Source organism: Pholcus phalangioides, unplaced genomic scaffold (genome assembly GCF_987345545.1).
Source record: "Pholcus phalangioides strain wild (caught in Gottingen) unplaced genomic scaffold, Ppha-v1.0 ptg000029l_1, whole genome shotgun sequence".
Lineage (NCBI taxonomy): Eukaryota > Metazoa > Arthropoda > Arachnida > Araneae > Pholcidae > Pholcus > Pholcus phalangioides.
The window spans coordinates 10,241,758-10,256,526 of record NW_028301619.1 but is presented as its reverse complement, the minus strand read 5'-3'; the positions used below and the strand labels follow the sequence as shown (position 1 = coordinate 10,256,526).

Here is a 14,769-nt window from a genome sequence, read left to right as displayed (position 1 = left end):
AAAATCAAATAGATAATATAATAACGATGAAACATTAAAAAAATTAAATTTTGAATGATTAAAAAATAAACGAAATGAAAAAGATAATAAAATAAAGAAAATATTAAAATTTCCGAATAAAAGTTTGAATAATTAAATATAGAATAAGTTGGATAAAATAAAATAAAGTGAAATAAATAAATTTTTAAGTGTTTGAAGTGAATAAAAAAATAAAATAAAAGTGATCCAAAGACGATGGGTAAAAATAATAACGCTTGGAAAGTGAGCGTTTTTTTTTGGATCATGTTTGATTAACTTGGATATTTTTTTTATAAAAAGGCTCTTCTCGAAGCAGCATAATTTGAACACTAGTGGTTAGTTAGCATCATCATCAACCACAAACGAACTATATCTTTTCAAACTTGAGGATTGAAAACAGCTAGAGAAAAGATCTTGGTTAGTTTGGTGGCAAAATTGACATTTTCGCCGTAATTTGGCGACTTAATTTTTTCTCTTTTAAATTCATTTCTAATACAATTTCATGTCCAAAGAGAAAATCGGGACATTGATAAAATTTTTTTATATAACGACGTAGTGAATAATTTTCACGGAAGTTAAATATCGGTAGTGCTGCCATCTAGTATCGTCATCAACGTGGGTCACGTGATCGACCAGCTTGAGAAAATTTTTTAAAATTTATTTAAAAAAAAAAAAAGGTTTGTGGAAAATAATTGAAAAACAGTAGATATGATTCACAATGTTCGCCTTTTTCACCAATAACTCCGTGGACGATCGTCGATCATAGGAACATGAAAATTAGGAGGGACGCATTTTTTTTAACACTTATTTAATATACGTACTATTATTTTTATATACTTATTTCATAAGGCATTTGTCTAGCAAGTCTATTTGGTTCAGTGGTTAGCACACTAGCCTGGAGAACGAAAGACTTTATCAGTTGTCATGGGTTCTAATCCCAATAAGTCGGTAAAATAGTTTTTTTTTCCCAGATAAATAGGACAAACCGCGATTTTGAAAATACATCCGACATTTCCCAGACGACAAGTAGCCTGGTTCGAGAGGTGTGAAATCCGGAAAAAAAAGGAAGTCGGTCGAAAAATCGAGAACATTTCCGGTGGCACCATCTAGCGGCGGAAATTGGCGTGGCCCCAGAGCGGAGCAGCATAATTTGTACACTAATGATTAATTAGCGTCATCAACGTAAGGAAAAGCAGCATTACAAAGAAAATCTTCCCCCCCCGACGAAGAGTAGGGAAAGTGATAAGACGGAAGGTCCATCGTAGTGAGCGTGCCGAAAAATTACGCCAAAGTGCCCTCGGAGTGGGAAGACTATATCTCAGTAAATACCTAGAGACGGAGGGTCCCTGGAGATGAGGCGTGCCAAAAAAGCGCGGTATACCGACGCGTATACTACTTATATATATATATATTGAAAGGCACCGTACATGGACGGCGTCAACAATCAACTAATAGCTAGTGAATGACAAAGGTGCCTTTCAACATATATATACGCTCCAAGGTTGGAATATCCTGTTTCCATAGCTTAGATGGTAGAGCACTCGTCCGGCAAGCGAGAGAACGGGGTTAGAGTCCCCTGGAAGCAGTGATGAATTTTCTTCCTTGTAAACTTCATCTCCACAAATAACCAGTATTTCGATGAATCTTGTATTGACAAGTGCAGAGGACGTTTCTATATGCCTTTATAATGGTTTTTCGCGTTTTCAATACTCCCAGTAATGAGGCTTTTTGAATCATCAGCATCGCTTTGAGGGTCAGGAACAGGGTTTAAGCTAGATAAAAAAAAAAATTCGTTTCGCGAAAATGGGGAGAAAAGCTTTAGCGTAATATAATGATTGATGGTTGGATGTTTACTCGATCCGTACCTCCTGTACGCATTTTTGCGAAAGTGGCTACCACTTCTTTTACGCATTCTAAGATTTTCGTTCTCGACCGTAGCTCAAACCCAGGTCAGGAAAAGGATGATCCTCATAGAAATCAGTGTAAAAATTGTCGATTTTACTGTAGAAACGCGGAAATTTAGTGGGGTTTTCTGCCACATCGATAATTTTAAAAACTGTATTGAATTCTCGATTTTTGAAATATTGAGTTCGCTTAGAGATATGCGAAGCCCAGAAAATAAAATATGAATTAGCCAGACCTACTTTTGAGTTGGATATCCATGCAACAACATTGATTTCAACTTTTTATTCATATCTTCTCAAGCATAAAAATTAAGTTCTTTGTATTCTTTTAATTTATTCAACTGCATAAATTGATATAGTTTAGGATGTTTTAAAATTAATTATGGGTCCGTAAAGTACATCGAAGAAATTCCACAGCTTTAACTAAGAATTTTTGGAAGCTGATACGGGCAGATGTGGATAATTTGAAGTTCAAGGAAGGTGGGGGAGGGGAGGAATCGAAATACACAGCGCCCCTTAAAAAAGGGAAAAATATTCACATTTCTACGTTTCTTTAAATCTATATTTTTTTATTTCATGCGTCGTGCAGGAAGTCGCCATATTGGTTAATTTAGACACGGTTTGTGTGTCCCTCAAAGAAAGAGGGAGATATCACGTGATCCAAAAAGCCTCATTGAAGAAAACCCGGGCAGCGCCGGGTATTGTAGCTAGTTAACCATGTAATATAAAGATTGTTAAAGCCCGTGCGTATCCATGTATTTGTGATTCGCCGTAGGGAGGCGCTTTGGAAGAGAGTAGGGGGATCGACCTCTCCGGGGAGGGTCGGTCTTTTCTTCTCTCTCTCTTACAGCGCGCTCCTCAATAAGTTTAAGTTTGGGTTCTCTACTTGAGAGACACGCACGTACTTTACGGGGCCTCCGTTCGCCCATCTTAATGATTGTTTCTAAGCTGTTTTTAAGCAATTAAATTAGTTATTATTGTTACTCCATAGTGTTGCGAACTTATGTGACTCGATTCTCTGTCTCTGGTGAGAACTAGTTAGCTACTGAAAACAAACATACAGTCCACGAAAATACATTGGTCCGTCGAGCCGGAGGTAGAGGAAAGACGCCATTCAAACCACTATGGAGCGCATCACCGTCCTAAATAGGAAAAGAGGGACTATCAAGGCGAAAGTCTCGCGTCTTGAAGGACAGCTAACTGATGATGCTGAACTGATGGACATCGTTCAAATTCGCAACAAATTGAGCAGTGTCGCTGAAATCGCGGCTGACACCAGAAATCTACGAAACGACTTCTTTGAAGTGCTCAAGGACGAGGAGGTAGAAAAAGAGGAAGAAGAACTCCTTTGTCTTGAGGACAGGATAGAAGGAATCAAGGTTCGACTAGATAGACTTCTCTTAGATGAAGTGAGCATAGGCTCAGAAACAGAATCATCTGGGAAGGCTCAAGGCAGGCGAGGGCTACAAATGAAACTCCCTGAGCTGCAGTTAGCCAAATTTTCTGGTTCATTCGAAGAGTGGAACACATTCAAGTGCCACTTTACTGCGGTCATCGGCAACAACGGTGGACTTTCGGATGGACAGAAACTGCTTTACCTACGATCATCGCTAGAAGGAGAAGCAAAACATGTGGAAACGCCAGACGATACCTACTCATCACTGATGAAGGCCTTGGAAACGAGATATGAAAACAAGCGATTCATAGTGAACAGCCACATCAATGCCATTATATGTTTCCAGAGGCTAGAAATAGAATCGTCGAGGGATCTCAGAAAGCTAGTGGATGAACTTTGCAAACATCTTAGAGCACTGAAGCTCGTCGGATTGGGGACCGACAAGCTCTCAGAGTCGCTTCTGATAAACATCGTGCTTCAAAGGGTTGACAAGGAAACAAGAAAGAGTTACGAAATGTCCTTATCTTCCAATGAAGTGCCTGAGTGGAAGGACTTTCTAGAATTTCTCCAAAAACGTTGCGCTGTGCTAGAGAACATCGAAAGATCAAACATCGATTCTTCTTCGGTAAGAGTGAAAGCACCAAAATATGCCGGAGGAGTAAAAAATTTGGTGTTGGAGACAAAAGAGCGCGAATCTTGTCCAGTTTGCTCCGGAAAGCATGCAATTTACAAATGCCGGAAATTTCTGAACATGCCAACAGGGGAACGCTTTCATTTAGTGAGAGGGAAAGGTCTATGTTTCAATTGCCTCTCGAATTCACATCGCATAGCCGGTTGTCAAGCAAGAAGTTGCAGCCGGTGTGACAGAAAACATCACACCCTTCTCCATAGGCAAGAAGTAAGCGACAATACGTCAAAAGGGAAAAAAGAAAGTGAAAGAGGTCGGGAGGAGAAACAGGACAGCGAAGAGAAAAGGATGACCCCTTCAGCTGAGCTCGACCCTCCAAGTTCAACATCGGGGTGTTTTGTTTCGGATAGCTCCAAGCAAACGCTATTGTCCACGGTGGTGATAAGCATCATGGATATCAACGGGGAAAGGAGACCCTGCAGAGCACTTCTCGATTCTGCTTCACAATCGAATTTTATTACCATCTCATGTGCAAGATCGCTGGGGCTGAAAGAAGAAAGAACACATATATCTGTGTCCGGGTTGAACGGAGCAACAAACATCATCAGCAGAAAAATACGAGCTACGATTGTTAACGAGGAGAGAATTGCTGAGGAGATAGAGCTGCTTTTAGTTCCGAAGATCACTGGTTTAACTCCAATGAGGCCTGTCAACGTTGCCTCCCTCCGTCTTCCAAACCACATAAAGTATGCGGACGCCAATTTTCATTCTCCTGGAAAGATTGATGTATTGCTCGGAGCGGAGAACTTCTTCCAATGGATAAGGGAGGGAAGAATAAATTTAAATTCCGGGCTGTTACTCCAAGAAACCGTTTTCGGCTGGATCGCCACTGGCAGAGTCCCACAAGATGGGAATAATATTTCTACGTGTCACTTACTGACAGAATCCTTAGAGGAAAACTTGAAAAAATTCTGGGAAATAGAAGAGGTGAATGACCTCTCCCCTTGCCTTAGTCCCGAAGCCATTCAATGCGAAGAAGATTTTTTGCGTAGCTACTCCCGCAACAACGATGGTAGATTCATTGTCAAGATGCCGCTGAAGGTAGACGAAAATGCTCATCTTGGACATTCAAGGAGGACCGCTGAGAGATGTCTCAATTCTCTGTGGAGACGTTTCGAAAAAGATCCAAATCTCAAAAAATTGTATGTGGACTTCATGACGGAGTATAAGGAACTACATCACATGAGTGAGGTTACCGATGAAGGTGAGACAAGCAAGGTGTATTATCTGCCTCATCATGGAGTCTACCGGCCTGAAAAAAGTACAACAAAGCTACGGGTTGTATTCAACGCATCGAGCCCTACATCCACAGGTGTGTCACTGAATGACATAATGCCCAAGGGTCCAGTGGTGCAAGATGATCTATTCTCAATTTTGCTCAGATTCAGATCGCACAAGTATGCATTCACAGCGGACATCGAAAAGATGTACCGGCAAATATTGGTGGACGCAACCCAACGAGACTTGCTGAGAATTCTATGGAAAGATTCTCCTCAAGGTCCCAACAAAATGTTCCAACTGAACACCGTCACATATGGCACGTCCAGTGCCCCTTTCCTAGCAACTAGGACTCTTGTGCAATTAGCGCGGGATGAGGGAACGCGATTTCCTTTGGCAGCAAACTGTTTGCTCAATGATTTCTACGTCGATGATGTCCTAAGTGGTGCATCGAGTCTGGAAATAGCCAAGAAGTTGCAAACGGAGCTGATAGAGCTACTCCAGTGTGCACAAATGAACTTGCGCAAGTGGTGTGTGAATGTGGAAGACTTGATGCCTGCATCACCAACCTACAGTGCCCAGGATTATCCAGTGCCAGACGGAACCGAGTCTACTGTGAAGACCTTGGGACTCTGTTGGAACTCCACTCAGGACTACTTCTCATTCAAGGTAACCCCTAAATCTTCTCAGTACACAAAGCGAGCTGTATTATCTGGAATCGCTACGATATTTGATCCTCTTGGCCTTATCGGCCCCGTCGTTGCCAAGGGAAAAATATTCATGCAAAAACTATGGCTACTTAAACTTGATTGGAATGAGCATTTGCCTCATCCCCATGCTAGAGAGTGGCATAAATACATTTCGGAGTTGCACGAAATAGAGACCTTTCGAATTTCCAGATTCGTTGGCATAAATCCTGAAAATACGGTTGAGTTGCATGGGTTCGCAGATGCATCTCAAAACGCTTATGGCGCAGCTGTTTACATCAGATGCATTTCTCGTTCAGGTGACATAACCGTCAGGCTGTTGTGTAGTAAGTCTAGGGTTGCACCCCTGAAATCGCTTACAATACCAAGATTAGAGCTATGCGCAGCACTGCTATTGTCCAAATTGATTCGTAAATCAACAGTAGCATTACGAACGTCCTTCGGAAGAGTTATGTTGTGGTCAGATTCCACTATTGCTTTGGCCTGGATCGGCACTTCGGCACACCAGTTGAAGACCTTCGTTGCGAATAGAGTATCAAGCATACAGGAGCTGACCAAGGAATATCATTGGGGTCATGTCTCTTCGTCCCAGAATCCTGCAGATCTTGTATCTCGAGGCGCAAACCCTAAAGAATTGCTTGATAATTCACTGTGGTGGAATGGACCTGAATTTTTGATGCAACGCATTGATGTTCCTCTCCATGATTGTGAAGATAGTGTTACAGATGCTTCGTACTTGAAGGAACTAAAACCGATTGCGGGCACCACACTGACCATTGTCAACGACGAAAAATTGTTAGATTATGTCCTGAATCTGTCGAATAACTATTGCAAGCTTGTGAGAATTGTTGGATACATTCTCAGATTTGTACACAATTGCAGAAACAATGGTTCTTATCGAAGCGGGCCCATTTCAAGTAATGAATATGAAGGAGCAGAAACTACACTGTTGCGCTGGATTCAGCTTAAGGAGCTCTCGCAAGAAATAAATCGTTTGAAAAATAGTAAATCTCGTCACCTCAAGGGGTGTTTGAAATCCCTTAATCCGTTTATTGATGACAAAAACCTTCTTCGCGTAGGAGGGCGACTCCTCCATTCTTCATTAGATTTCGATCAAAGGCATCAAATCATTCTTCCAGCGAAGAATAAGTTGACTGTTCTAATTTTTGAATTTTTCCATAAGAAGTACCATCACATCGGGCCGCAAACATTGCTGTATTATGTTAGACAAAGATTTTGGCCGATTAATGGAAGGAATTTGGCCAGAAAGGTCGCTCACAATTGTGTTGCGTGTGTAAAACAGAAACCAGTGGTGGTAGAGCAGTTGATGGGAAATCCTCCACCGGAAAGGGTTAATATGAGCCCACCATTCACCAACACCGGCGTAGATTTCTGTGGTCCTTTCTTCGTTAAGTATAGGTTTCAGAGAAAAGGTGCTCTTCATAAGGTTTATGTGGCAATATTTGTGTGCATGGCCACCAAGGCTGTTCATATTGAGATGGTTTGTGATCTAACATCAGAAGCATTTGTGTCAACTCTAAAGAGATTCTTTGCCCGACGTGGCAAATGCAAAACACTATTTTCGGACAATGCCACAAATTTTGTCGGCGCCCAACGGGAAATAACGAGACTTCACAACCTGGTGAAGCACCCAGACGACAAGTTGGGAAATTTTCTCGTCTCAGATGGAATACGTTGGAGATTCCTCCCACCCAGGGCCCCACATTTCGGTGGGTTATGGGAGGCTGGAGTCAAATCATTCAAACATCATTTGAGGAGGGCAGTGAGCAACTCTCATTTCACCTATGAGGAATTCACGACAGTTATTACCGAAATTGAAGGTATCCTCAACTCTCGTCCCCTCACCCCAATTTCATCGGATATCAATGATTTTGAAGCCTTGACTCCTGGGCATTTCCTAATCGGGCGCCCAATAAATGCTATGCCCGAACCTGAGCTTATCGGTGTTCTCGAGAATAGACTTTCTAGGTGGCAAAGAGTGGAAAGGGTAACTCAGTTGATCTGGAAAAGGTGGAGTTCTGACTACCTAAGTAATTTCCAGCAACGTAACAAGTGGCAATTTCTGAAGGACAATGTCAAGCCAGGAATGATGGTCATCTTAAAGGAGGACAACCTTCCCAAGTGCAATTGGATCCTTGGAAGAATACTAGATGTAATCCCTGGACGCGATGGCTGCATCAGAGTAGCTAACGTGCGTACGGCCCAAGGCACAGTCAAAAGACCTGTTTCTAAACTGTGCATTCTTCCCGTAGTTGTCAGCACCAATTGTTAGACAGTGACCAATTGGAATTACTAGTAAATATTGCAAACATTTTATTTAATTCATTGTGCACTTCGCATTGATTCGTATTTACCTTTAAATTGCACATGTCATATGTTTACATAATTTGAATTCATCTGCAACTTATGTATAGTATGCAAATCATTAGTATGTATAGAGTGCAAATCATTATGTTAGTATTTTTGGTATGATAAATCATTAGTTTGTTTAGTAGGATAAATTGTTAGTATATTGTACAGTTCAAGTGTAGAGTAATATGATACGTAATTTGAATGTGTTGAAATATAAATATTTCAAGGCCGGGCGGTATGTTAAAGCCCGTGCGTATCCATGTATTTGTGATTCGCCGTAGGGAGGCGCTTTGGAAGAGAGTAGGGGGATCGACCTCTCCGGGGAGGGTCGGTCTTTTCTTCTCTCTCTCTTACAGCGCGCTCCTCAATAAGTTTAAGTTTGGGTTCTCTACTTGAGAGACACGCACGTACTTTACGGGGCCTCCGTTCGCCCATCTTAATGATTGTTTCTAAGCTGTTTTTAAGCAATTAAATTAGTTATTATTGTTACTCCATAGTGTTGCGAACTTATGTGACTCGATTCTCTGTCTCTGGTGAGAACTAGTTAGCTACTGAAAACAAACATACAGTCCACGAAAATACAAAGATGTTTTCTCCAGTTACTTTCAGTATACTTAATTCGGAACTTCTAACATATAGGGGATGCGCTGGAGATTGCAATTTACCAAAGTTTGCGATCCGACCACTGTCCATAGCATTTTTAGGTACCCTCCCACAGCCAGAAGTTGCAAGGGTTAAGGTCAGGCGAACTGATGGCTGGCCACGTGTCCTATCATCCTGTTATTGTCAAAATGGGTCTTCATTGGTATTATAATGTGCATCTTGATAGAAGTTGTTCTATTCACACACTGATGCTGTGGAAGTGCCGAAATGATGTTACATAAAATAGATTATACTGCTGGCCAAGTACAGCATTATCTACTTGCACTTTTTTTCCTTTTGCTAAAGAAATTTCCATTGCTTCAGAAGTATCCATGCAAATTTTCAAGCCATTCTGACCAGTACTTACTGTATAGTTTTGGAATCAAAACTTTAATTATAATCACCCTGTATATTGATAGCTGATTATTTTTCATAAATCTGTTACTACACAGTAGAACCTTGATTAACTGGGCTTAACACACAGTGAAAGTATTAAAAAAACCTATTGTATATTAAGACTGGGAGATACACAGTAGATGTGCTACTTCTTATGGGAAAGAAAATGAAAATGTCTGTGGGGAAAAGTAACTACTAGTACACTAGTCTTTGTCTTTTAGGGACAGCTGGTGTCTTTATTGGAGTATAGCATAGCTGCCAACTTTTGAAAATGAAAATTCGGGAGATTTTCGCGCACACCCGTATTTTATGCTAAAACCACTCCCTAATAAATACAATAGGGATTTTTCCAAATAAAATAGGGATTTTCCAAACATAAAAGTTAAAGCGTAGGGAATAAAATCCCTACTCAAAAACTGAAGTCAAATTAAAATAGAGATTTTACACACATGGAAGTTAAACCCTTGGGAATAAAATTCCTACGCAAAAAACAAGTGGAATTGGAGGCCAAAACTTCAATGATGTAAAAATAAATATTGTGTTCAATCAGAAACGCTGTGAACAAACATTCTGCGTGAATGACCCCAAAATCATCGGAAGATGAAGGAAAACACCGTCAATTTTTGAAGAACACTGACTTTTTGTGACACTTGCTTGATGTTTTTTTTTCACTTCACGACTGATGATGGCAGTCTTTCCATGACCGATGTTTATGTCCGTAACACAACTTGTACAAAAAGGAAAAATCAGCCCTCTTCTGGAACGTTTGATGAAAGGAAATTCATCGGAATAAGTATCTTTAAAATTGATTAAATATGTTTTTGCTTATCATTATTCATGCTTTGTTATATCGCACGTACGTAACTTCAACAAAAGAAATTTTGACCACATGTGCATCACCATAATCTTCAATTATTATCCAGGACTATTGGCTGCTAAGCCATTTCCCTGCACGATAAGACAAACAATTGTAAAACTTCCTTAAAAAGGGAATTTCCCCATTTACGACGTGTGACGTCATTTCGAAAGGGGAAAAAAAGAGGCTTCATGCCCCACAAGAAATTCCTTAGGGATTGTTTTCATAAGCGGGGATTTTTTTAATGAAGTAGGGAATTTTTAGGGACAATTAGGGATTTTTGTGATTTTTGTAAAAATTCGGGAGATTTAAGAACATTTCGGGAGATCGAGCGATGAAGATAAAATTCGGGAGACTTGGCAGCTATGGTATAGGACCACCTGCCCCTAGCATGATGGTGTCACTACTGTTGCTGCTTCTTTGTGAAGGGGGAAAAACCCTGAGATAATACACCACTACATTTAGATGTGTGATGCAATCCTTGTTCATGAATTTTCTAAAGATAGAGCATCAGAATGTAGCCAAAGGTTAGAAAATGTGGTAAGAATGAGAAATTTTGGCTTCTGTGTATAGCTTTAAATAACTAAGATACTTCATATGAAAAAATATATATATTCAGGACACTTTTTGGAAAAAACCACTTATACCATCTGTTAGTGTAAATAACAATAGTGAAATGTTAGTATAAATAATGTGTGATAGATGGCAGCATTTACAACGCATGTTATACCCTGTTCGGTGTACTACTGTTGTCACCATTCCTCTTGTAACCGTCGTCGTGTGTTGTGTAGTTTGCAGTAATGTTTCTGTAATAAAAGTATATTTAAATTGATCAACGGACTCATCGTAACAGGTTATGTAGCCCACCGCGTAAGATTTATTTTGTGACTACAAACTAGCGAGTTCCGATGTTTTTTAACGATCTTTCTCGCGCCGATTAGTTTTCTCTCCAACATGGCGACCGCTGAAGAATACGAAGCCTTGAGGCGGGAATTGGAAACTCTGAGACTTTCGATGTCGACGACTTCCAGAACTGTGACCACCAGTTTCGCTGTAGGCACGTTGCCGAAATCGAAACATCTCGAAGGATGGAAAATTTCACCGATTGGAAATTCGCCATGAAAAACTTCCTCATTGACTGTGGTTTGTGGAGTTGTATTGTGCCAGGAACCGAACCAGTCGACAACGCATTGGATCGCCGAGCCCTAGCGAAAATCGACTTGTCTCTTAAGCCTGCGACTGCAACGATAACTGCCAAAGCAGCATGGGACTTGCTCAATGACACCTTCTAAGATAAAGGTATTGTTCGTGTAAGTAGGCCTATATTAGAGTCCTCTGGATATTCGTTTTCATGATTGCCGTACAGTAGACGAATACCTGAATAAATTCACGATCGTCGCGGAACAACTCGAAAACGTCGGCAAGCCGTTGGACGACCACGTCATCAGTGGTTTCATTCTCGCGAAATTACCAGACTATTACAAGCCTCTCGTCCTGGGTATTCGCGGATCTGGACAAGAAATCACGACTTCATCCGTGAAAAGCCTGCTGCTGGAAGACGTAACTGAAGCTCCGAAACCGCCATCGAATTCTGTGTTTTTCGCGAAAAAGCAACCTGCCAGTGCTACAAAAGCAATCCGTTGTTTTAATTGCAATGAGCGCGGACACAAGTCTACGACCTATTCGAAACCAAAAAGGAAAAATGGACAGAAAACTGCAAGTAAGTGTTCTGCTAATGCAGTTTGCTCTGAAAAAGAAATTGCTTCTAGGGCAACTGTTTCTTCCGTCTTTTCTGCCGCAGTTTTCTCTGATAAACATGAATGGTTCATAAAAGACTCTGGTGCATCAACTCATCTCAGTTGTTCATTGCCAATTTCACACGATGTATCATCCGAAGAGGTCCGTCTAGCCAATGGCGAAAAATTGCCAGTTACAGGGCACGGGGACGTAGCCATAGTGCTCAGCTCTTCAAAAACACTACATGCTAAAGATGTCAAGTCTGTACCTACGCTCGCACTGAATTTGTTAAGTGTTAGCAAACTTGTACACAGTCAGCCTAAGCTATCAGTCATCTTTGATGAGACCGGTTGCAGGATACTAAAAGAGAAACCCATGGTTGACAGCTCATCTGTTTTCGCAACTGCAACAGAGGTGAATGGACTATCGTCTTGATAATGAAACAAACTTTGTTTGTGCCACTTCAATGAAGCAAGACACCTGTCAGATATGGCACAGGAGACTGGGTCACCTTAATTTCCGTTCCCTAAGAGAGCTGCAAAAACCACTTTATTTCAAATATGATTTAAAATCTGATTTTGAGGATTGTGATGTTTGTGTTCGTGCAAAATCACACACCCCAATCAAGCAAGACACGTGCAGGAAATCTTCTGGAACTTGTTCACTCAGATCTCTGTGGCCCGATGCAAATCTCATCAAAAAGTGGAGCTCGTTATTTTCTTACTTTCATTGATGATTTCTCTCGCAAATGCTTAGTATACTTTCTGAAGTCTAAAGATCAAGTTTTTGACAAATTTGTTGAATTCAAGACATTTGTAGAAAATCAGATGGAAAAAAAAAATCAAAGCCTTACGTTTTGACAATGGTGGAGAATATGTCTCTGAAAAAATGGGGAATTTTCTGAAAGATGCTGAAATATTGCATCAGCGAACTGTGCCACATACACCCGAGCAGAATGGAGTAGCTGAACACCTCAACCGCAGTTTGATGGAAGCTGCTCGTGCTATGCTTTTCAACTCTAATTTGGACATTGTGTTTTGGGCCGAGGCTGTCTTGACAGCTACCTACATCCTACACCAGTTCTGAAAAATCGCACTCCCCAAGAACTGTGGTCCGGAAGAAAACATATTGCATCTTCGCATTTTTGGATGTCAAGCCATGGTTCATATCCCCCAGTGTAAAAGAAAGAAGCTGGATTCTAAAGCTTGGGATGGTATCCTTCTTGGCTACAGTGATGAAACCAAGGGTTATCGCATTTACAACCCCCAAACAGAAGAGGTGCAAATTGTTAAAGATGAAGTTTTTGAAGACCAGTTTCCGTTTGGCAAAATGGATTCATCGAGCCAGGATCCATTTCCGTCGCCTGAAAATGCTGCTGATACACAGTTTTCAACCATTACTATCGCCTTCTCTAGAGACTGAAACATCATTGGAAAGCAGTTCAGAACAGTCTTCTCCTTCCCATACTGTGAGGACACCTGACGTTTTGCCAAATGTTCCGATTAGATCTGATCGCTATCCTGAACGTACACGACAACAGAACATTCGTATCTTCAATGATGATTTTGTATCCTTCCAAGCTTCATTGTGTGAATGTACACCTGGATCATTGACTGAAACTCTGAACAGCCAGAACGCTGAACATTGGAAAAAGGCCATTGACAAGGAACTGAAATCGCATGATGAGATTCAAACATGGATTCCAGCTGAACTTCCTCCAGGTCGGAAAGACATTTCCATGAAATGGGTATTAAAGATTAAGCAGACTACTGATGGTTCTATTGAAAGGTACAAAGCCCGTTTGGTTGCTCGTGGATGCTCTCAAAGCTATGGCCTTGATTATGATGAAACATTCTCACCGGTCATCCGAACAACCTCGATCAGACTTCTGCTTGCCCTTGCTGCTAATCACATGGATGTTGTGACAGCCTTCCTCCATCCGAAGTTGGATGAAGACCTGTATGTCAAGCTTCCACCTGGATCCATTGTTGTCTTTTGAAATCTGTCTATGGTTTGAAGCAAGCCAGTCGTTCATGGTATATGTTACTACATGATGTTCTTCTCGACCTTGAGTTCACTCCGTCAGAATACGATTCTTGTGTGTACTTCAAGGTCGAAGGGGAGAAAAACAATCATTGTGGGAATATATGTGGATGACATTCTAATTTTCAGTGATGATAAATCTGCTACTGATGATCTCAAAACTGCCCTTGTCAAAAAGTTTAAGATAAAAGACCTTGGCGAAGTGAACCATTGTTTGGGTATGAGGATCACTGACTCGTGATCGAAAGAACAGAAAAATTTTCATTGATCAAGAAAAATATCTGAAGGATGTTGTCCATTTTGGCATGTCTGATTGTCATGGTGTTGCCACTCCTCTTGAAGTAGGTCTTAGTCTATCCAAGAATGATGAACCGAAGACTGAATCTGAAAAGGAAGAGATCTCCTATGTACCTTACAGAGAATTGGTTGGCTCTCTCATCTTCACTGTATATTCAAAGAGGCCCGATATAGCTTTTGCTGTTGGTCATCTAAGCAAGTTCAACAACAACCCTGGAAAAGCTCACTGGACTGCACTGAAACTTGTTCTTCGATACATCAAGTCAACTGTTTCTATGAAAATGATGTATGAAGCTGATCACTCTGAGCTTTCTGCATATGCTGATGCAGATTGGGGAAATTGTTTGGACACCAGAAAGTCTATATCTGGATATGCATTCATGTCAGGAGGAGCTGCCATCTGGATGTCAAAACAGCAACACTTCGTAGCTCTCAGTTCGACCGAAGCTGAATATATGCCTCTAAGTTCAGCAGCTCAGTATAATAATGTGTGA

The 14,769-nt window shown here is 40.9% G+C and overlaps 2 protein-coding genes and 1 pseudogene across 2 annotated transcripts; all 3 read left to right on the top strand.

The window, feature by feature from the left end:
* Positions 1 to 3,046: 3,046 nt before the first annotated feature.
* LOC149067671 (uncharacterized) lies at positions 3,047 to 8,224 on the top strand. The gene has a single exon (XM_089252422.1). The coding sequence runs from the start codon at positions 3,047 to 3,049 to the stop codon at positions 8,222 to 8,224; it is 5,178 nt and encodes a 1,725-aa protein (XP_089108548.1).
* Positions 8,225 to 11,152: 2,928 nt separating this feature from the next.
* On the top strand, positions 11,153 to 12,370 carry LOC149067670 (uncharacterized). The gene is made up of 2 exons (XM_089252421.1): positions 11,153 to 11,255; positions 11,565 to 12,370. Exons 1-2 carry the CDS (start codon positions 11,153 to 11,155, stop codon positions 12,368 to 12,370), a joined length of 909 nt encoding a protein of 302 aa, XP_089108547.1.
* A 1,913-nt stretch (positions 12,371 to 14,283) lies between these two features.
* Positions 14,284 to 14,769, top strand: LOC149067669 (uncharacterized; annotated as a pseudogene).

What these genes read in the sequence shown, in the direction of transcription:
- LOC149067671 (XM_089252422.1), top strand. Translation starts at nt 3,047, where the DNA reads ATGGAGCGCATCACCGTCCTAAATAGGAAAAGAGGGACTATCAAGGCG.
- LOC149067670 (XM_089252421.1), top strand. Translation starts at nt 11,153, where the DNA reads ATGGCGACCGCTGAAGAATACGAAGCCTTGAGGCGGGAATTGGAAACT. An exon ending in GACCACCAGTTTCGCTGTAG is followed by an intron (nt 11,256 to 11,564) that starts GCACGTTGCCGA and finishes ATTGCCGTACAG; the next exon opens with TAGACGAATACCTGAATAAA.